Source organism: Bidens hawaiensis, unplaced genomic scaffold (assembly GCF_021521415.1).
Source record: "Bidens hawaiensis isolate Kalapana, Puna unplaced genomic scaffold, B.hawaiensis_p1.1 tig00024821_1, whole genome shotgun sequence".
In the NCBI taxonomy this organism is placed as follows: Eukaryota; Viridiplantae; Streptophyta; class Magnoliopsida; order Asterales; family Asteraceae; genus Bidens; species Bidens hawaiensis.
In genome coordinates, this window is record NW_027493932.1 from 139583 (window position 1) to 163859 (window position 24277).

Here is a 24277-nt window from a genome sequence, read left to right on the forward strand (position 1 = left end):
AAGAACGAATTCATGGGAAAAGAAAAAGAGCTCATGATGACAGTGAGTCAGATTTTGAGGAAGAAGTACATCAGCTGATTCGTAGATCAAGAAGGGAACGGGCAGGTGCAGGTTCGGGAGCTGGTGAGAGCTCGAGGGTGGTACGTTTCACTCCACCCGCACTGTCCGGTATGACCATGGTTCCTACACCATTGCAAGTTACAAGGCCAAGCGCCACGGACGTTCCCGTGGTGGCTACCTCATCCTCATTCGGCCTCCCACCACTACATTCCAGCTATTGACTCCGGAGATTGTTTCCTTGCCACCTCCAACTTTTACTCCAACGGAGGTTGTGGCAAGATTTATTGAGTCGACGGTTGTGGCCACTGCAGGGTTGTCAGTTACGATACCACCCGCGGTTACGTTTACGCCTACTTCTGAGGTCCCGGTTACAATGGAAATCCCTCCTCAGTACACACAAGATATATCACATCTGAGGTTTGATTTCGATGCAACCTTATCCGACTCAGAACGAATAGCAGCACTTGAACGGGTCGTGGCAGAACAATCAAGGGTAAATCTTATCCAGACCCATGCTATTCAGCGCCTCGTTGCAGAGAATCAGATACAATCGTCCCTGCTGATCGAACATGGCAAAATCATTGATGCTTTGAAGGTGTTCTTGGCATCTCAGGGGGAGACGAGCTGTAAAGGCGATGAGCTGAGGACTAAGAAGCGAAATGATCGAGACGATAATCCTAATGCATCGAAAGGTGCAGGTGGAGAGTTGCCAAGAACTGAACAAGCTCTTGGGACTTCTACATCTCAGGGGGAGTCAACAAGTGCAGCGGGCGGTACAGGTGATGATGTGGTGGTCGTGGATGCTGAGGTGGATGATGATGATGTATTACCAGTTGAAGAGATAGAGAAGATTGGTGCAGAGATTGTTATTGATAATGATATTGAAGAGGGAGAGATTATAGAAGAGAATATTGAGCATGACATTCCGGAAGTTGATAAGGCAAATATGAGTCAAGATATGGGAAGTGATGAGACGGAATGGGAAGAGCAGCCAAGATGGAAAGAAGGCTACGCTCAGTGGTTCGTAAAAAAATAAGAAACCGGCGGTCCCTACTATGTTCAAGAAAAGTTACAACATTAGAGGTTATGCTGAATCGAAAAAGGGGATTATTTGTTGGATATATGATGAGCAGTTGAGGCTCTTTGTGATTAAAAGATATGATGGTGTTCAGTACTTCACGGGGATGTTGAGATCGTTGAATACATTGCCAGAATGTGAAATGAAGGACTTAGCCAGATTGGGGTTGATAAACAGGAGTGATGATAACATGGCTAGAGTCATTGGAAAGATTGTTTGGAAGGAAAGTATAAAAGAGAAGAAGTTCGAGCTGTTGAAACCACAAAAGGGAAAACTTATTGAAGATAAAGATAGAGGGTTGAGAGCAGATGGCAAGCCTTGGATGATTATGAAGTATAAGCCGATCCGGTGTTTAAAAGAAGTGCCGATGAAACAAATGCCCAAGGATGTGCTCAAAGATCTGAAGTGGTGGTATGTTGATTGTGAAACAGCTGAGGCAGTAATGGAGGACGGAGATGAACAAGAGCTGCTGAGAGTGTATGATCCAATGCATTTAGTGAACTTGTCTCAAGCTGATCTGCAGGTGCTGAATGAGAAGAAGATATTTTATATTCCTGCTTGGAAAGACGAAGCGAAGAAATATCAAAGAGTTGTTTCGGTATGTGTACGAGAGGGAGTTCATGCTTGAAGATGAAAGATACAAGATTGTTGAAGATTACCAGACACGTGCTTGAAGTTAGAGATATGAAGCTACTGCCAAGGGGGAGTCTGTTGGTACATGATGTCAGTAGTTCAGTGTCTAGTGTCTGTAATCGAGTTTGTTGGATTTGTGTTTTGGATGTAAGCGAAGTTCTCACAAGTTCGCTGATATAGGCGAACTTGTGGAACAAGCGAAGTTAGGAACAACTTCGCCTAAACATGCTAGGCGAAGTTGTCGTGCTTTATAAGCAGCTAGGTTACGGCAGTTTAAGCACAGATAGAGTTTAGTATTGATTGAGTTATAACGAGTTGTCCAGTGTTTGTGATTGATATCACGTGTTTACGGTTACAATACAACGTGTCTTTGTTTATTGTAACGTGTGTTTTATCGTGTTAACTCGTATCGTCTTCTACGCTCGTAACGTCTTACGTAGGGATTCCGCACCTACGTAGAACGAGATATTCCGTGTAGATCCGGCTGGAAACCTACAATTTTGAAACATAAAGTACAAATTATGTTACTTTTAAAGATAAAAGAAATCAACTGAAATTGAGAGCAAACATGAAGGACAATTTCTGTAATTCTGTCATAGCAAAAAGGGTGTTTGAAAAGGCAAACCCTATATAAATGTTTGGCAGAGTAGTTGAATCTTTTAATAAAATGTATAAAATTACTAAAATTGGCATAACTAAAAACAGTAAAAGTAAATATATTTATTTTAGAAGGCTATTTAAGTAAATTAAAATACTAAAAGCTTTTAACTTTTGCTAAACGCTACTAGTAGAAGCTTTAAACTTTAAGCTTTTTCTTTAAACCTAAAAGCTTCAAGCTATTTGAACCAAACGAGTATGAGCTTTTTCTTAAAAGTATGAAGCTAGAAGTCAATAAAAGCTCCCTACCAAACATACCCTTGGTAAAGAGCTTTTAGGAGCTTCAAGATACAAGTTTTTAAGAAAAAACTCATATTTATTGAAAAGTCTTGTTTGGTTGGAGTAGCTTGAAGCTTTTAGGTTATGAGAAAAAGCTTGAAACTAAAAGCTTCAACTACTAGCATTTAGGGTATGTTTGGAAAAACTAGCTGGTAGTTGTAGCTGGTAGTTGTTAGCTGTAGTTTTTTAGAAATATTTAGGTGTTTGGTAGATTAGCTGGAGCTTTTAATAAAACTAGCTGGGTGCCCGCGCGGTGCATTGTTCTAATCTGAAACATATTATGACTTGACCCCTTTCGACTCAAAACCGTACCAACATGAACCGGACTAAATTAGCCCTTTATGCATCGACTCGTTTCGACCCTAATTTGGTGTAAGACCCCGTTACCGGTAGCCCTACTTTCGTGTTGGATTTACTCATAAACACAGTTCTAAATATTAGAGTTAATTAAAACTTTACACGGAATATAAAACTTTCATAAAACATTACATAATTCATAACTTGTCTCAAAACATCCTTTGTCTTTCAACATTAAAGCATTAAAATTAAAACATCATAAGTCTTCAGATGCCAGACTCTTATTCTTCTGCCATGTGTCCCCACTCAAGCCAGCTGTCTCATCCTACTCACCTGCGTGCATACTAAAAGTCAGCTACGCTGAGTGAGTTCTAGTTAATCATACATTATACAATACACATAAACTTATATTCTTTCATTCATACTTTCATACTTTCTTTTGTATTAACCTGCTTTCATATCATACGTTATAAAGAGCATTACGCCCTACATTCCTCGAGTATTATTAGGGCTCGGTACCCTCTTTCCTCGAATATTAGTAGGGTTCGGTTCCCTAGTTCTCGAATATTAGTAGGGTTCGATTCCCTCTTCGTTACCATACAACCATACATCATACCTCGAGTATTATTAGGGCCCGGTACCCTCTTCGTAACCATACAACCATACAACCATCCTTTCCTTCTTTTATTAACTTTATCACATTCATACACATAAGCATACATATCATACTTACCTTATACATAGCGTTACAACCTGACAGTACGTGCAATATCCGAAGATCGTTCACGTACCTTCAAGCAGTCATTCATACATATCACATTATGCACATAAGGCATACACTTATCTCTTAGGATAAGCGTACATATTGAGTATGCACACAGCCCCGAATACATAACACATAAATGGGGCTAGAAACTCACCTGAACACGGTTACGTTCACCGTTAATCGTAATCCCTTTCTCAGTTGTGCACGGCTGACTGTATAACAAGTATACGTATCAATTAACTATCACTACTCATATTATCTTTCTAGTCTTAACTACTACCCACAACGAACGGGGGTCCGGGGGCAGCGCCCCTCGCAGCTGGGTCTAGGGGCGGCATTCCCTAGCAGGGTCCAAGGGGCAGAGCCCCTGGCTGGGGTCGAGCTGCCAGGTCAGCTTGGAAAAATTTTATTTACATTAACTGTCTTAACACATTTTCCATTAGGTTTTTAATTTATTTTCTAAGCGAACTTAACTTTAGGCGAAGTTAAACCTTAAGCGAACTTAGCTTTAGGCGAAGTTATCAGTTAGGCAAACTTGGCCTTAGGCGAAGTTATCAGTTAGGCGAACTTGGCCGTAGGCGAAGTTATCAATTAGGCGAACTTGGCCATAGGCGAAGTTATCAATTAGGCGAACTTGGCCTTAGGCGAAGTTATCAATTAGGCGAACTTGGCCTTACGCGAAGTTATCAATTAGGCGAACTTGGCCTTAGGCGAAGTTACCAGTTAGGCGAACTTGGCCGTAGGCGAAGTTAAGCTTTGAAGGCGAAGTTATGCTTTGAAGGCGAAGTTAAGCTTTTGCAGGCGAAGTTGTTCAGGTCAGCTACGGGTTTGGTTTTTATCAAGCATTTTGGTGATTTTAATACCCTTGTTATGGTTCGACATCACCCACTACGTTCCCTAACCGTTTTCGATCGTATATATATCCCGTATATACTATAAAGCTTGGACCTTTAAGTAAAAACGTTCAATACTACGTAAACTTTAAAGGTCAAGAACATACCTTTAGCGCTCGTTCGATCTTGGTTAGCTTGTTTATGCACTCTAGATCTCGTGTAATAAGATCTAATACCAACTAACGTTTACTCTCTCTCGGATCTTGCTCGTTTATGGTGTGTGTGTGTGTTTGGAGTGTGTAGAGATTATGATGGAAATGAAATGAGGGTTTAGGGTTTTAGGTTGGTTTAGGGGATATTTATATCCCTTAAAGCCCATGGACCTAAGGCCCATTCTCATTTAACCCATCTCAATTAATCTAAGTCCATGATCCGTTCTTTACTCGATATTAATTAATTAATAACGCGAAATCACTAAACGTAACTTTCTTTATTCAACATTATAAATTTTAGGATGTTACATTTGGTCTTACACATGACCCGGGCTTGCCTGACTCGACTTGTTGCCGATCCTAACCAATAATCACATAATATGTTGATTTTTTAAAGTTAAAGAAGTATAACAATATGATACTCAAATTAATGAGAATAAAATGCTCGTTTTATGATGCAATTTTTAAAAATAAATATTAACATGTGAAAAAGTTATGGTCTTTTAAAAAGTCATGGGGGTAGTTGGTTTTGAATATGGGTTAAATATGTAATTATTATATGAATTAACAAAACGTGATGGAAGTTCAAGTACCTAAATTGTCAAATTTAAAATACTAAAAGCTTGTAGTTTTTTCTAAACGTTATTAGTTGGATCTTTTATATTTAAAATTTTTCTACCTAACCTAAAAGCTTCAAGCTACTCTAACCAAACATGATTTTTTAATACATTTGAGTTTTTTCTTAAAAGCTTGTAGCTTAAAACTCATAAAAGCTCCTAAAAGCTCTTTGCCAAACATACCCTTATGGCTCATATAAAAATAACATATATATATAAAAAAAGTCTTGAGAAATACAACAAACATTTGTTCATGTTTTTTTTTCTGATGAGGTTCGACGGCCCTGGCTATCTCTTTTCGCTTCACCAGACGCAAAACAACACCTACCCACCATCGATCTTCACATCAAGCACATCTTCTTTTATTGCTAGTTCACTACAGGTGACGCTAATAACTTTGAATTTGGGATGGTAATAGGCCGAGTTCGGGCCAAGTATTGCTAATCCCACACCCATACCTGGTTGTAAAACTTAGTCTCATACCCTGCCCATTACGCGTCGGATAATTACCCTTCGAGTATCAGGTATACCCCTTAGTAAGTAAAAAAAAATCCCATTAAGATTTTTAAGTATATTTTTTACCAATATAATCATCGTATATTTTTTTATTTATACTTAAACTATTACAATTAAAATAGGATACATTATGTACATATAAACGCTATCCAATAAATAGTTACTAAAATTTATGTATAAACTTGATAGCATGTAAAATATAAATAATTTTTTTTAATGAACTTACAAAAATGAAATGTTATTAGACACGGGTTAAAGGAAAATAATAACTTTTAAATGTAAATTTTCGGGTTTATATTTCGAGTATATAGTTCGGGTAAACTGGTATGTATTTTTGGGTAATCAGGTCGGGTATCACCAAGTTCCATACCCGGTCTGTACACACGAAATATATTCTAAACTAATCCCATATTCGGACCAATACTCGTTGGGTTTCGGGTATTGCCGTCAGGCTCGGGTTGCATCCCTACTTTGAATTTGACTCAGCTTTACCTTCGATTCTAGGGTTGTTCTTCGGGTTTTAGGTTTTTCAGGTCAGGTTTTTCGGGTTTCAAAGTTTTAAATGCAGACCCAAAACCCAACCCAAATCTCTCACGATTTCTTCGAATTCGGGGTTTTTTTTTGGTTGAGTTGATCGGGTTTCGAGTATGCTAGAAAAAAAAACTATATTGTTAAATTTAAATGTAACACATTCTTCTTTACACGCAATATGAATAAACCAATAACCAAAAAAAATAACTAATAATAATGCGATAAACTTTTTAAAATAGTAAAATTTCACAAAGTTCAACCATAATAAACATGACCAACATAATTATTTTCAGTATGTCGTGATTAGGATGTTGGATTATAGTTGAATTTAGTCATAAATAGAAACATTAATAAACAATAAACCATCGATGCATAATAGATGGAATAAGAAAAGTTGATTTGGACTAAATTTTGATAACTTTAGCGACTAAAGCTTAGCAGTTGAAGAATTTGGACCCAAAAAACCTAGAATTTATTCAAGTTTTTTTTTGGGTTGACCAGAAACCTAGAACTTGGACCCAAAAATTAACCCGAATTACTTTTGTTCTGATTTGGGTTAGCTTTTTCTCAAGTTTAGGTTTCTCGTATGGGGTTAGTTCGGGTTTGAATACAAGTTTTCGCTGGTTGAGTTTTGGGTAAAAATGACAACCCTTTTCAGTTCCATGGACATGGGAGTTGATTTCGGGGGAAACTTATTGTTGGTGAAAAGGAACAAATACCAAATACATATTTTCTCAAAAAATAAGGATAAATGTGAAACTTCTACTTACAAAAACGTGTAATTTAGTGATTTACTCTCTAATAATTAGTTGAAATATATATATTTATACCGTTTTACTTAAAGAATATAATCAATCGGCTTTAAAAAGAAAATGTTTATTTAATTGGTTGGATATATATGATGGTTTTAAGCAAGTTGCAAGTGAAAAAAAAATGGAGACACAACCTAGTGTGATTGCATTACCATTTACCAGTACCCACTTTAGTTTTTGTACTCATTTCTTTTTTATTTCTTTCGTTTTTTATTTGACGACCAACAAATCCCAGCCACCCAGTACATTCATTGACAAAAGACCACTCTCACCCCCAATTGCATACAACACTCGTGACCCCCGCCCGCTACTAATTCCAAGAGATACCCATCATCTGAAACCCCACTGTGGTGAAACCCCTGACTTGCGACCTCGCACATGACATTCTATCATGAACGAGACTCGTCACCACAACCCCCTACAAACAAAGTCATGGACTACCATTGAACTAATTGGCCTTTAGTTTTTACTCATTTCTTAACCTCAAAAACAATTGTAATTATTTCGTAATATACTGTTTTTAAAAACCATATCCTACCAAGTTACCAACCTACTTTTTATTTGAGCAAAGCCCACATCCCACTTATAAATTAGGCCTACCAATAACCATCGGGCCCAACATACACCTTTCTATATCATGCAAGGTTTTCTATTTATAAACCGCTACTTAAATCAAGAAAAATAATCAAGGTTTTTTTCGTTTGTGTGCGCGCCCGCGTATCATAAAAATTCGGTGATATTATATCATAATGAGGTCATTACGTGTTACCGTGTTAGTAAAATGATGACGATTTATAACGTGATCATTTATCTAATATATCTTTATAGCTTTAACTTCAATAAACATGAAGGTGTGTGATACCCAGTCTAGACATGCCGAACCGATGATCAGAAGCGTGACTGAATCAAAACTGTCTTTAACTAATATACTTGCAGGCCGGTCTTTAATCTGGTATTTTTACAAATTTCTATATTTTCTAACCGGTTAGCAACCGAATTAGCTCGTGCAAAAACCAAACCACCTGATTTGCTTTTATACGTTGTCGGAGTCTTGGATAGTTGGAATGACTTTCACCACCTTGCAATACAATTCTAATATAATTGTTTTTTTCAATTTCGAGCTTTGCATCAAATTTTGTTCAGACCGTACGACATTTCAAATAAACTAAAATGAACCAAAATACTTAGTTTCTCCTGGTAGAATAAACTTGCACGACGATGTTAGTTGACGGAGTACTGACAGAAGATTGCCCACTTTCGAAAGCCATGAGCGTTTTTGAGATTTAAGAGCGCTTATGAGCCATGTAATTAAACCAAAACACTAAGTACCTATTTTGACTAACAAATGGGGACAAAAAGGGCAAAAAGACAGAAAAACAGTAAAAAATCGCCAAAAAGGCTATACAACCGTTATATGACGACTTGATCACGTCCAATGGTCAAAACCGGTTTCAAAATTTGGTTATTCGTAACCTGGTTCCCAACCTGTTTAGGCAAACATAGTTGGAACCGATCTTGACTGAAGAGTAAGGTTGGAACCGAACCTGTTTCTATTAGAACCAGTTTTACAATCCGGTCGGGTCTTCAGTATTCATCATAATGTGAAAACTATCGTATCTGTTTCATTATGCAAAACACATGGTGATTGACAACCACAAAGTCATAAGATCACATTATGTATTTATTATTTTAAAATCTAGTTCTAATTATTTTTGATTTAATCATCTTGACCCTGCAACTCTTTTGAAGTTTTTACATCTCAAAACAGTTTTAAAAAAACAATAACTTTGTTTTAATCATCTAGAATCCTTATTTTCATTACACAATTTACGACTACTTAGTTATTGTACGTTGGTTGTTTTACTCCATCAAACCAGGTTAGACAAAACGGGATTCAAACTGATCGGGGCTCCACAAGTCCCATCGGTTACAAGCCCATGATTAGCACTATCTTACATCATAATGTTAGCTCTTAATCCCTTAGATTAAGACTAACATGGACAAGCTAATATTAGATATTGTAATTTCAACTAATTCATATAAATCGGATTATCTTAGACTGGGTCTGGTTAATTAAACGCAATATTTATGTCAAGATGTGCACATTTAAGAGAGCAAAGGACACGAGAAGTGCAAATAGAACAAGCGTAGATTGTTTAAGAAAGCAAAACAAATAAAAAGTGTCTTTTAGGATGGGCATAATTCTTACCTTTTCCCTTCTAAACCCCGCCTTACAAATTACAATACACGAAAACATAATTCACACATTTTCATTCATTACATATATATCTTTTTCTTCATAGAAATAACCAAAAAAAAAAACAGTAACTAACCCATTGCATACTTTTGGGTCCAGCTTCGTGCAGTTGTCTCGTACTTGCTCCTATCCGTCTTGTACATGTGAGCAATCTCGGGCACAAGCGGGTCATCTGGGTTCGGGTCGGTCAACAAAGAGCAAATAGATAGCAAAACCTAAAAAACAAAAGCTAAATCTGTCATGTCATATGTAACTAACCAAATAATCATGGCTGTTAACTGTTTAAATCAAATAGTCAAATTAGGGCCGACAATTTATACACGAATACATACTTACACGACTTTAACAGGTAACAGGTAAGGCCTTGCCTTAACAGGTTTCGTGTACTAAAACGGTAGACACGAATTTACCTGTTAATTTTCGTGTCGTTAAATACATGTTAAATACCTGATTAGATCTTTATAATTATAAGTTATCCTAATCCATAAATTTCTAAAACATTCTCATTCTCTGTTTCTCAGCCGTCACCACTCACGAACATTCCCTCTCCGACTTTTGTTTCACTAAACCAGTTGTGAAATATGTGTTTCTAACCAGTTCTTATCGTGTATACCAGGTAGTAACAGGATCGTGTTCGTGTTTGGGATACATGCACAGTGTTCGGGATAGAGGTACACGATAAGTTTTCATGTCGTGTACAAGTATACACGTTTCCTATTCGTGTCGTATCGTGTACGGGTATAGTCAAATACTAGAACATCAACCTTGGAAATAGTTAAAGCCGGACTCCATTGTTCCTTCAAGATATCAAGACAGATGCTGCCGTTGCTGTTAATGTTCGGGTGAAAAACCTTTGTTCTGAAAGCCACCTACACGAAAACAAACACAAATGTTTAAACCTTAATAAGCAATAGAACACCCGCGTATGAACTATGATGTATGATGTACCTTAGGTGGCTTAAACGGATAATCCGGAGGAAAATGGATAGTAACAAGAAAAACACCACCCGAATACGGGCTATCGGGAGGCCCCATAATCGTAGCTTGCCAGTGAAACATGTCTTCCGCCACGGGACCTAAAATCACACTTACAATTAATAGAGCGAGTAAAACAATTAACAAACAATTAACGAACTCGACCGATAATAATAAACAACATAATGCACAAAATGAACCCAACATTCAAGATTCATCCATTAGTCAATCTAAGGTCAAAATCGATACTAAAACATAGAGATCTGATCTGATCATCTTTCAAACAAATCTCACGAACCCACAAATGAAATCAATCAATTAATCATTTTTTTATAAGAAAATGAGCAAATGTGACGATGGGAAGCAAATACGATACCTGCGCTGCAAGAGGTAGGAGGATCTTTCTGGAGATCCTTGAGTTCTTTCAAGATCCGTTTGGAAGCCATCAACGTTTATATATCCTTATTATTATTAAATCATGACATGGATACATATATATATATATCAGATATACATATACATGAATAATAATAAAATGAAGAAGGAGGAATATGTGACGATTACCTCGAAGAAAGATCCTCTCTCACCTCTGAAAATAATCAGTAGTCGTCTTTTTTTCTTCTTTCTCAAAATTCGGAGGAACTAATAATATTATTATTATTTATATTCATCATTCATTCATTTATTATTATTATTATATTATTCTTTTTTCTCTTCTGTGTCGGCTATCCATCGTCATAAGACTTTTAACTTTAGCTTATATTACCAAATCAGAGTGGCGCAGCGGAAGCGTGGTGGGCCCATAACCCACAGGTCCCAGGATCGAAACCTGGCTCTGATAAGAGTGGCTTCCAATTTTTTTTTTTTTTATTTAGTTAAAAACCAACTTGTGTTGATTCATTTTTGAGAAACAATGAGTGAGGCACCTTGGTTGGTCTTTAATTTATGGAAAAATAAAAGAAAAAACAGGATACGTATTTGACAGCCATATGTATCTCGTTTTCTTTAACCTGATGAAGCACGTGATTTTATGATTTTAGTGAAAATAATAATTATATCCTCTCACGAGAACCAATCTACTTAACTACCGAATCATTTTAACACTTTTTAGCATGTTTATTCATTTTTTCACCTATAAAGAGATTTTTTTTTTTGGTGCAAGTATGTTGTTTTATTACTAAACTAGTTTTAGAGTCCGTGTCACATACGAGACCATTCAAATTATAAAATTATAAGTAAAACAAATAATTATATAGTGTATATGAAAAAATGTATTACATATTTGCTTGTATTTATACTATCTGTACATAAATTGATTTTATTTAAATCATAAAATATTTTTCTAAATCAATCAATCAATCAATCATGCCCAGTGAAATCCCACCGACAGCAAAGCTATAAGTAGGGTCTGGGGAGGGTGGGATGTAGGCACACCGTACCTCTATCCAAAGGAATAAAGAGGTGGCTTCCAGAGAGACCCTCGGCTCTAAGTACTTGTGTATGAAGCAAAATAAAGAAAATCAAAGTTTAACAGTTATATAAAAACTACTACTAATTATAATAATATTAATAATAAGTTCACAGTTTAACAGCTATATAAAAGCTAATAATAATAATAATAATAATAATAATAATAATAATAATAATAATATATGTAATGGAAATACCATTATGGTATGTGACCTAAATAAGTAAAGTCTAAGCCCTAAGGTATTCAATTCTCTCTAAAAATCCTTAACTTTAATTCTACTTCTCCACGAATTCCTATCCTCAACCATGTCCTCGGAGAGGTTTAGGTCTATCAAATCATGCCTAATCCTCTCATCCCAAGTCAATTTCGGTCGTCCTCTACCCCTCCTCCCCTCTATAGTAATGTTTTCTACGGATCTAACAGGATTCGTCGTCTGTCTTCTCTTTACATGTCCAAACCATCTCAGTCTCCACTCTCTTATCTTGTCTGCTATGTTCGCCACCCCTAATCTCTCGCGAAACACAACGTTTCTTATTCGGTCTAGCCTTGTGTGCCCACACATCCAACGTAGCATTCTCATTTCTGCTACCTCCATCTTCCGCACTTGTGCCTTCTTGATGGCCCAACAATCTGTTCCATATAGCATTGCAGGTCTAACTGCCACCCTATAGAATTTTCCCTTTAGTTTAGTCGGGAAACTCTTGTCGCACAATATACCTGTGGCTGCTTTCCATCTACACCATCCTACCTGAACTCGGTGGGTCACATCACTGTCTAATTCCCCTTCGCTCTGTACAAATGATCCTAAATACTTGAACTTCGTTACCTGCGGGACCACCTGCCCTTCATTTTTCTAAATGAACTGAATAAATAAAATGCACGTGAAAAAACGTACCCAAGAATATTTCTTTTTATTGAAAATTTCATTCTCAGTATTATAAATGTATAATTGAAAGAATTTTGGTTATGAACTAATTTCGGAAATAAGACTTCTCATACGATAGTAGCTTTAACCGCTCAGCCTAAATTCAGAAGGAGCGTTATCTTTATTGATCTATTTATCAATTTATCACCCATCGAAGGAAAGGAGAACATTAAATTGTAACGACGAATGTTTTTCAAGAACTATGTTTTTCTGAGCTACACCATGAAAAAGATTTTGATATTTCAGGAGGCTTCTCGACTTTTCCATAATGACAACATAAAAAATAACATGATAACCCATTCAGTTTTGTGAATATTTTGTTTCATTTGAGCATAGTTTTCATGACATGATTCCCATGCAATGTTCCGATCACTATTAAAGGGAAAAGTTAATTTTGACATAAATATTTCAAATTTGATAAAAGTTAGAAACATTGATAGACATGTGGATGACATGTCAAAAGTGTTCGCGATCTTTTCTAGTATTTTAATAGTCGAGGGAAAAATAGTTTATTTGTCAAATCTCGAACCTTTTGAATATTTTCAAAAATGCATTTGAAAATAAATTTGAAACCCGAATCATGTTTAAAATTCTAACTTTCATCCGTTGACATTTTCAAGTCAACACTTTGAACCCATAACAAATATGACGATAAATATATTTGCATTCTCAAACTTTAAAAATACTCAAAGATATCCCATTTTTGACCCATAACAAATTTTGATCAAAATGTAGTTAACTTGTACCAAACAATCTATTTACCAACTTTTGACTCATAAATCAAATTTAAGTTCCATAAAAAACCAAAACAATACTTGATAAAAAAACTAAGAAATTAAATATGATAAACTTTGTTATGTCAGAAAGTGATTCGTATACAATGTCATTACATTTTAACACACACACACACACATATAGTTTACCAAATTAACCGAAAAATAATTGATAATTTTAAAGCATATATTTATAATTTATAAATTTATATGACATTTTACAATAATAATAATAGATAAATTGATTCATTTTAAAAAAATGGATCGACTTTTAAGGATATATTTATAATTTAATGATTAAAAAAATTAGTTTGTAGAATGAAAACATATTCGAGTTTTGTTTTTCTTTACAATTTTCTACAATATATATTGTACAATATGTTAATGATAACTTTGAAATTATATTCTTTCCAATATTTGAGAAACATGGTTTCTTGTTGATTTTTGGATTTCAACAAGTATTTTGGAATATACATTAAGTTAATATGTTAATATTTATTTTTATAAAAATGTATAAATTTAATATAAAAGAAAAGTGAATTATTATTGATCTATTGCATATATTAGGCCAATTAAGATTTTAGTTTTAGAAGAAAAAAAATTATAAAAATTAATCAAAAGATGACAAACGTCCACAATTATTTAACTTTATAAGAATAGGTAGATATATTAGTTTCCCCGTTTATTATATGAGATTAATTAAAAGTTTGATGATATTAGAAGACTTAATAAAAGCTTGTAAGTAAAAAGTAAGTTTATTTAGAAAATTCAATTTATAAAAATATAGCATTTATATTTAAAAAAATTCAATTTAAATGAAGGTTTTTTTTTTAAATTTATTGGATTTGATAAGTTTATTTAGAAAATTCTTTTTAAAAAGCACATGATTTATTGATGAAAATTGAATTTAGGTTTGATCATGAGGTTTGAAAATTTTGAATTGTGAAATTCCAAAAATAAAAAGTTTGACATGATTAAATTTTCACTAAAATTCAAGGAAAACGAATTTTGAAATGCAATTTCAAATTTGAAAGTTTGACATAATTATATCTATCTATAATAATATATATAAACGAAATTATAAAAATCTTACGTGTAGCGATGTGGTCCTCCCTCTTTTTTTTTAAGTCACAAGATTTGCTTAATTTTTAAATGAATACTTCTCATGCATTTGACCCGAATTCACGGGTACGGGTTGCATCAAACCCATATATTTCTTAAACGAGTTATAACATCTCATTAAATTAAAAACTAATCTCACCAAATATTTTATATAAAAATCCCTTAAAGTAGGGATATACTAAAAATTAATATACGATTTATTTTAAAAAAGATATATACCCTAACCGGTATATACTATTTATGTGTTATATAAATACTGAATATATGAATTATAATGTGTTTATACGGGTATGTATGATTCACAGTACGAATTATACTCGATTATACAGTTAATCGCATTGGAAATACGATTAACCGATTAACGGTTATTGAAGCCCGAATGAATCGAGGATTACATTATAGACGGGATATATGATATTTTGTGATGTTTACGAAGTATTAAAGCTTCGGGATAAGTGAATTAAAGCACGGAAAAGAATTTCCGATTTAACGGTACGTCGGTACGTTAAACGAAACCTTTAATACCAAACCGAGCAAGAGACGATCGATCAAGCCGAAAAAGATGCACAATTATTAATAATATGATGTTTTAAGTTAATGAAAGTCATGGTTTAAGTTTTCGAAGTTTTTAAATCGGTTTTATATAAATTTCATTTTTAAGCCGAAAAACGACCGTTTTAGCTTCATTTTAAGCCGAATTAAACATTTAACCGAAAAACGAACTGAACCAGATTATCCAAAACATTATCCAGATCTCCGATATCCAATTGTGTGGCTAAAAATGGAGAGGTGGGTCCCACCCCACCTCCCTCTCACTTCCGGACGCAACAAAGGGGTGTAACCCCCTTTGCTTTATCATTTTTTTTGTAAACCCTAGCCAACATCCATCAATCTCTCTCAACTTTATGATCCAAAACCGAGAATTTTTAGCAAGAAAACAAGGTAATGATCGTGTTATGTACGTGTTTATGTTCGTTTCTTGAGTGTATTTGCAAGAAAATGAGGTTTCAAAGATGAAAACCGATTCTTGCATGATCAAGTGATGTATACGGGTTATACAAGGGATCTTGGTCCAAGAAAGGAGTTAAACGAACCAAAAACGAATTTTTACAGTTAAATCTTTGTTTTTGAACCATAACCGAAACCATGAAAGAAATGGCTTGATTGTGGGTGTAACTTGCTTGGTGTGGTGTTATTGTGCTTGTAGGTGTTGTATCTATTTGATAGCAAAGGCTAGAAAGCGAGATCCTTGCGATTTGAAGCTAGAAACACAAGGTAGTTCGGTTTTTGTGTGATGATTAAGTTTTGGACAGATTGTGACTCGTTTAGAGTTAGGTCATGAAATTTTACAGAGGTGTTAGATATATGAAATTATGAGTTCTGTGAATTTTTGGTAATTTTTGGACAAAGGATGAATATTTGGTGAATTTAATGCTCGGTTTTGGCCAAAAATGGTGAAAAATAGTTACATATCATGAAAAATTCTGGAAAATTCCAGATAAGCTTTTTATAACATGCATAAGTCACACACAAAATTTGAGGTCAGTTGGATAAGTCTAAGTAGGCTTTTCGGTTAAACGAGTTCTAGGGTTTTCTAGCTCGGTTTTAGTGAAAATGGCATGTAAAATGAGATTTTGGTTCTGGAAAAATTACAGGGGACTATGTGGATGGCAGGGGTCATCCAGGAAAAATTTGGGATTTTTATAAGATCGTTTGGTATTTACGACATATTTAGTGTTTAAATGATGTTTAAAAATAGATAAATAAATTTTAAATATAAAAATCAATTATGGAAATATTTTTATAAAAATCCTCACGGTCAAAAAGTGATTTATGCAAAATTTCAAGATCCGAGATTAAACGGATAATTATTTGTGCTAAAAAAAGTTAAAAACAAACTTTTAAAGCTTAAAACGCGTAAACCGGTAAAGTTCGCCTAAGTGAGCTGACTGGTGTATAAAAACCCTAAAAATGGACTACTTTCATATAATTGAGTTAAACAAGTAAAAATAAATCATCCGAAAATAATTCGGATGATTTGAGTAATTTTAACCGATTTAACAGTTTCCGGTACGCCAAAGACGGAAACGGGTCCCGCGGCCAATCGGGGCGTTTAAGCCGAGCTCTAAATTCACAACTTTACTTAGATTATCAGTCAACAACTATTTTCGGGTCGTGTGCGACCAAACTCATTTTTGAAACGTAAAAACGGATAACCGTGCTAGGCACGCAAAACGGAAAAACGACTAGTAGTAATTTTGACTAATGAACTCTAAACGATATCACGATCTGAGTCCTGAGAAGTGTTTCTGGGTTAACATTGCCCCCAGAACAGGTACAGTACTGGGTTAACAGTATCCCCAGATGTACCTGTTAACACGATTAAAATTATATAAATAGTGAATGTATAGTAACGAATTTAGGGATCGTATTACAGATCCGGATTAATAGCTCACGTACTGAGTTACTGCTTGCGATAAGGTGAGTTTCACGAGCCCCTTTTTCTGAATTGTTTTTTTAAATATTTTCCCGGGGCGGAAAGCATGTTATTATTGAAAAGTTTAAGTACATATTGAACACATGGAATTGCGTGTATTTATAAATATTTGATTGTACGGGAATCGTATGGAATGGGTACAGTACTGGGTTAACAGTGCCCCCAGATGTCCCTAGAAGTGTTTCTGGGTTAACATTGCCCCCGGAATGAGTACTGTACTGGGTTAACAGTGTCCCCAGAGGTCCCTAGAAGTGTTTCCGGGTTAACATTGCCCCCCAGAATGGGTACTGTACTGGGTTAACAGTGTCCCTAGATGTCCGTAGAAGTATAATTACATCGCTAATATATGATTATTATAATGATTTATCACAGTTGTTTAAATTAGTGAAACTCACCAACTATTCGTAGTTGACCCGTTTTCTTTACATGCTTTCTAGGTACTCCCAAACTGGAATAAGTGCTACATGCTTGATGATGCGTGCTTTTGTGGAAGCTTAGTGATCATTTTGTATTAAATATGTTAATGTACTATTGGTAAAACTTATGTGCTGTCGCCTAGACGATAACTAAATTGGGAACAATGTAATATGATATGAATTAATGTAGTGGTGTTTTCTTTATAAGTAACGCTGTTGATATCAGAAGTGTATGTTGCATCTCGTTTACGTTTCCGCTGCGGTTACGGGGTGTTACACCTATTTTATAGGGATATATTAAAAAATAATATTTGATTTTCTTAAAAAGATATATATTATTTATAATTGGAAAACAATTTTATAGTATAAAAAATAAGCGAGTCATGAGTCTCACCAAACCCAAATAGCTTTTAAACCGGGTTATAACATCTCATTTATTTGTGAAACTCTTTCATCATCAAATATCAAGTATATTATTAACTTTTGTACAATAGAAAAGAGTTCAAATAAAAAACAATTGTTTTGTGAGAAGTGTGAGAATGTTTTAATTTTAAAATAAAGTACACCAATTAAATATGACACTATACCATGTAAATAGGACATACACTATACAACTTTTAGAAACTACAAAACTCAACCACTAGATCCTAAATCCAAGGGTTTACATCTATTCTTATGCTTCTCACAAAACTATTGTTTTTTACGTTAACCCTAAAAAATTAAAATCCAAAAAATATATAAATATTATAAACGAATAATGAAAAACAACCCCCGTAATACGAGAGATAAAAACTAATTTATATATAAAAATAAGAATATTTTAAAAAAGATATGTTAAGAATGAATGTGACGGTGACAAATGGAGAAATTCTTACCGGATAGTCGGATATCATACGACACCAAAAGTTATTTAGTTATTATTATAGAATCACTAGGTTATTGACCCGTGTATGACACGGGTGGAAATATAGAAATCGTCTAACAAACACGTTTAATATGAAAGGACAACATAATTTGTAATATGTTTTTTTGGGACGACAACATGATATTTAGTTGCAAATAAGACTGGTACGAAAAAAAATGATTGTCAAACATAAAGTTAAACCAAAATAACATTCAAAGTGCAATATTTAGAAACATAATCAAAAGTTAAAAATATAAACTTCATAAACTACAAAATACTTCCTTATAAACCTTATTTGTTGTTTTATTTGTAAGTTTACCTTCCATGTCTAATATAAGTATTTTAACACTCTTAACTCTTGATAAAGCGTCTCTCAGGTATATGTCAACTCCCGCGTGACATCCTGCTAGAGACTGATCTTGACTTTTATTAATAATCATTGCAAAACAAATTGCAGCTAGAAACTACATTCTTTTCAATTTAAATGGAAGTTTCTTTTAATCTTAGTGAAGCCTTCATAACAATCAACACCATGTTCTCGCCAAGATAAATATCATACTTTGGAATACAAGCCTAGCCTTACCAACATAAACCTGAATTCAGTTACCTTGTTATAGAATTAATGTAACAAAAAAACGTGTAAATAAAAAATAAAAAAGTAATAATTAGAATGTGTAAGTAATAACGAATGCAAAACTATATTTGTTGTTTTGTTTGTAACTTTACGTTGCTTATACAAATTAGCATTTTATGTTTGTCTTACTATTGATAAGGCTACATAGGTCACGTGTAAAAACCATGTAGTATATGATAACTCTTGTTAGAGACTGGCCTTAACTTTTGTTGATGGTTATTGCAAAACAAACTACAACGGGAAACCATCTTCTCTTAAACTTAAACAGAATTTTCTTATCTCAAGGCGTTATACTTGTACCCACCCGGTGCACGGGTATTTTACATAATAATATGAAGAAAAAAAAATGTATTTCTCATCATTATTAACAAAATAAAAAAAAAATGTGTCAAACAATAGTACAAACTTTTAAGTTAACAAAAAATGAGCCCCAACAATAAAACAAACATAAAACGATGAAAAGTATTACTGATAAAGCATTAATATGTGAGATTCTGTCTTTCTGACTTTCTGTTACAAAGGGATATGGTAACCAAAATATATGCAGGATAAAGTAAAATTTTAATACATTGGTTTATGAATTTTCAACTATTCATTATTCAGTATTTTATACGTTGTAACAAAACAAATGAAAATTTAAAGAGAACTTGAATATGACTATAAATTCATATCTTGAGTAAATTTTCCATGCCATCCTCCATGAATTTGTAAAACTAAAAAATTATATTCTTAGAAACAATTTAGTTAGGATGGTTATGAAAACTATCAAATACAACAAATAAAAAAACAAAAAACGCCAAACAAAATGAACATAATCATATCTACATTATTATCCTAGTAAACATCAAATCTTGTAATTGTTTCTAAGATAAATACACGAAAAACAAAAAAATAAATTAAAAAGAAATATTTAATGCACCTAGCTGTCGCGACCATTCATATTACCAGTAAGCTCCATTTTGGCATTTGGGTTTCGGTTTCTTGTTCAAGTTGTGTTTCACCTTAAATCGACACGGCTTTAGTTCAAAAGTGTGTAAATGTGTACCTCTTATGGCTTTTTTTCCCGAATCGATGTCACGTCCATCTAACCCAACGACCCATTAGAAGCCAACATTTCTGAAAACTCAACTTCACCGACGTCGCGTGGAAGTAGCACATGGTCATGTCATAGGCCCGCTCCATCACAACCAATGTAGAATGCAAACCTAACCAATCACGAGTAAAAAAAAACTCAGAATACTAAGGAATCTAAAACTTAAAACCATTAGAATGATTTTTTAAAGCATATGAATTGTAGACAACATAAATAGTATTGTTCAAGTAATTAAATGGCATATTTAACTTGTAATGCGATTCTATAATATTCTGATTCTATGATATTCTGTGATTATTAAATTTCTAGTTAATTAGCAAGGAAATGGTAGAATAAAAATAGAAAAACAAAATGAATCAAGCAGCTAAGCTATCAGTGAAGATCGGAGAAGTAGAGTGGTGCATCAAACATGCATATCAACTGCTTCATTAATGTTATACATCCTATCAAAATAGCCAATATCTACACCAAATAATAAACGAATAAAAATTGTGTAACTTAAATATCATCACAAATAAACAAAGGTACTTACAAAAGCAATAATAGAACGTTGGACTATGTGCTTTAGCTTCAACTTTTCATACCATCACTTCAAAATATGCTTTATACACATTGGAAAAAAAATTATTAACATGATAAATGCATATTACAAGAGCACCGAGAAGATTGAGACGAGAATTAAACACCCTAGAAAGTTAGCAGGGATAAGTTGTTTAGGGTTAATGGTTTAAGAAGATTAGGTCTTATAGGGTCAGGGCTAAATCTAAAATGCAGTAACAGCAAATGCTAATAGAACAATTATGTCTAACTTGAAACTTGCAATCAGCATGCTATATGTACTATGGTGTATTATTCAATTTACATATTAAGAACACCCAATAAAATTGTTGATAGCTTTGGTACAACAGCTCACTTGTCTAAATAGGCCTCCAAGATCAAGCCTCTTTTTTCCATAATGATATGATCATCATCACATAGCACAAGGCGTTGATGATACCGACTCCATTTTGGCTATAACATATTTCAGCCCAATCCAAACTGATTCTTTTAAAAACAACACGCTTTGACCGAATAAAAATTGATACTTTTTTAAATTGTCCCATTTTTGCCTGAACTAAAGTATGTTTTTTTTAATTTGGGCCCATTTTGACCCGAACTAAATTAATACTTCTTTAAAGAGATTGTACTGACCCAAACCAAACCAACTTACTGTTTTGACCCAAACCGAACCAACTGAATCCTTTTTACAACCGCCCCTAACGCTTTGACAAAAACCAATTTGATACTTTTAAAAAAGGCATGTTTCGTTCCGAACCAAACTAATACCTTTTCTAAATGGCCCATTTTGACTCGAACTCATTTTGCTTACATCTGAACCGGTTCTGAACTCATCACCCAAACCCACCAACCCGTTCAGTTTGTCAACCTAAAGTTCATGAATCCAATTTGAAACAAAATTAAGTAATGTACATGATAAAGTGTACATGTTTTACCTGCTTTTGGAGAAGATGGAAGCGATAAGAATGTTGTTAAAGAACCGGCATGGAGAGCTGAATATAAAATCGATAAAACAGTTGTAAGCATGCCAAGAACCAGTGTACTTGCGGTAACTACTTTGGAACTGTTTAAACCGTTGCATGCATAATCTCAAGGTTTGGCAAAAAGACCAGTGTAACACAAATAAGCATAGTAAACTGAAATAACAGAAACATGGTATTCTGATATAAATTAATGGAAACACTTTATTCCAAAAAGCATTAATATAAATCTTTAGCGCGTATTATGATCCGCCTGCAACGTCTGCCCAATTTCCAAATCATTTTGTCAACCTAAAATATAACATGGCGTTAATAAAATGAAAGTGAAAATTAGTAACCCGTTAATCTATAATCCGTTTTGTCCTATTACCCATATGTTAACCCGTTATGTTCTTACCCCATTAACCCATTACCGTTAGCAATAGTAGCTTAATAATCCTACGGGCATTTAATCTTCATCCAAAAAACATGTGGAAAAATGCATATATAAGTGAAATTAAACTGCTAAGTGATTAATTTAGCATGCATGTAATTACAAACATACCATCTTCATCAAGTTGTCCAAGTTTTAACTACTCTCTCAAGTGCAGACGTACTGTAAAATTAGCAATCTATATAACATTATCAAACTAATAAATAATTCACACAAATAATGAATAAAATAATTGGCAGTAGATTAACAAAAGATACAATGATTTTCAAATCAACATGAATGCTATTAGTAATAACCTATTACCACTTTGTAGATAACGTACATGAATAAGCTTGGATTGATAATGTCGTTGAGGAACGTTCAAGGTTAAAACCTGAAGTTTTACAAGGTTAAACATAGAAAAATATTTAAATGCAAAGCATAGAAAATCATAAATGTATGTAATTACCCCCCACCATGTTACTGAAGATGGTGACAGAAGCTGAGAGTCAAAAGGACAATTGTAAAATCTAACCTGTTGAGCTAAGATAACCTTCATAAATCTTTGTCTCTCCTCCAAACCTGCATATGTTAAACATAAGTTGAATCAAATGACTCAAAATATCCTTTAATGGCAAAAAACACATAAGTTCTTCAAATACTAAAAAAATCAAAGATTAAAAGAGATTACTTGGTTACTTGTTATAATATTCCAAAACTTGAGGTGTTTCCAAATGACCTGATAGTTTTTGTAAACTGGTAGAAAAGAGCTTCCACTTTGCACATGTGAAAACAAAAAAGAAAAGATAAATAAACGAATTAACAAAAACTTAAGAATAATAAAATTAGTACCATGTAATGTGACAAATAGTGTATTCCGGAGTTGCACCATATGACCTGATCATAAACCACCAAACCAACCTAATGTTACAACACCTTCTGGATCAAAAATATATATTCTAAGTAAACATATTCACCTTCTGCAGTTAGGCATTATCAATCCAAATATAAATTTCTTTTAAGAAACTAAAATCACCTTCTGGATCTTCCCACCTCTCTGTCATCTACCAAACAAAAGTATGATCTAAACACCAATATGAGTGTGACCAAAATGGTGAATATAATGAAATAATTAAACAACATCACAAACAGATGTATACTAATTAAAAACTGCATATCACGTTTTAAGCCTAAACAAAACCATAAATTGAATTCAAACTAAATAGATTAAACCTAAATAATAAAATAAAACTTTGATTAACAAACGATAGAGACAATGTTCACAAACCTGATACCTTAGAGAGAACAACGACCGCGGAATCGATTGGATTTTGGGCGGCCAGAATGAAATTAGGGTTGACTTTACTTGCCGATAGTGAGGTATGTGTTTGATATTGGTTCAGTCATACCTTGCGTGCTTGTTTGAAGAAGAATTCGTTTCTGATTTGATAGAGGAGACGATGATGGCGGTGTATAAAGAGATGAAATTTAGGGAAACCGATGGCTTGTGAGATTTAGGTGACAGTGAGAGGGAGAGAAAGAGATTAAATTTAGGGTTACAATGCATAAAACGGATCCACCGATTGAATGTAATATTAATTTATTTTTGAAAGCTTGATATATATGGAACAAATTATTGTTTTAATAATATAGATAGATTGAATTTATTTTAAATTTATTTAATTGTTAAGAAAATTAGAGAAGTGTAAAATATATTTGGAAAGAAAGAGAAATGTCCAATAGAGAGTGGTCATGTGGAGGCAATCTCATTTGTTTTAATAGTTTAGTAGGATATCATTGCATTTATTCCATTTATGTGTGTATAATCATAGGTGGGGCTTTGAGCAAGTAATTTTTCAATGGCCGGAGTCGTTGAAACTCAAAAACTCAAATAGAAGCTCATTTCAAATTCACACAAAAACCACTATACGGAAGTGTTGCTAATTTATGCATATACATAAAAATAATG

The 24277-nt window shown here is 33.9% G+C and overlaps 2 protein-coding genes and 1 non-coding gene across 11 annotated transcripts; 1 reads left to right on the forward strand and 2 right to left on the reverse strand.

Annotated features, from left to right (window-relative positions):
• Positions 1 to 9601: 9601 nt before the first annotated feature.
• On the reverse strand, positions 9602 to 11045 carry LOC143570089 (ubiquitin-conjugating enzyme E2 28). The gene is made up of 4 exons (XM_077055829.1): positions 10900 to 11045; positions 10497 to 10624; positions 10313 to 10417; positions 9602 to 9763 (listed from the first exon to the last, which is right to left on the reverse strand). Exons 1-4 carry the CDS (start codon positions 10967 to 10969, stop codon positions 9620 to 9622), a joined length of 447 nt encoding a protein of 148 aa, XP_076911944.1. The 5' UTR covers positions 10970 to 11045; the 3' UTR covers positions 9602 to 9619.
• A 247-nt stretch (positions 11046 to 11292) lies between these two features.
• On the forward strand, positions 11293 to 11364 carry TRNAM-CAU (transfer RNA methionine (anticodon CAU)). The gene has a single exon. It is a non-coding gene; the product is annotated as a tRNA-Met (tRNA).
• Positions 11365 to 19959: 8595 nt separating this feature from the next.
• On the reverse strand, positions 19960 to 23857 carry LOC143570090 (uncharacterized). 9 transcript variants are annotated; one of them, XM_077055835.1, is made up of 7 exons: positions 23718 to 23857; positions 23286 to 23365; positions 23161 to 23205; positions 23008 to 23084; positions 22844 to 22890; positions 22633 to 22702; positions 19960 to 20470 (listed from the first exon to the last, which is right to left on the reverse strand). In XM_077055835.1, the coding sequence occupies exons 2-7, from the start codon at positions 23300 to 23302 to the stop codon at positions 20340 to 20342; spliced, it is 387 nt and encodes a 128-aa protein (XP_076911950.1). In that variant the 5' UTR covers positions 23303 to 23365; positions 23718 to 23857; the 3' UTR covers positions 19960 to 20339. The 9 variants fall into 9 exon arrangements, 7 of the variants coding, with proteins under 7 accessions (XP_076911950.1, XP_076911949.1, XP_076911951.1 ...); XM_077055834.1 differs by having other exon boundaries at positions 23286 to 23392; positions 23604 to 23857; XM_077055836.1 differs by having other exon boundaries at positions 22652 to 22702; positions 23008 to 23205; positions 23345 to 23392; positions 23604 to 23857.
• Positions 23858 to 24277: the final 420 nt, after the last annotated feature.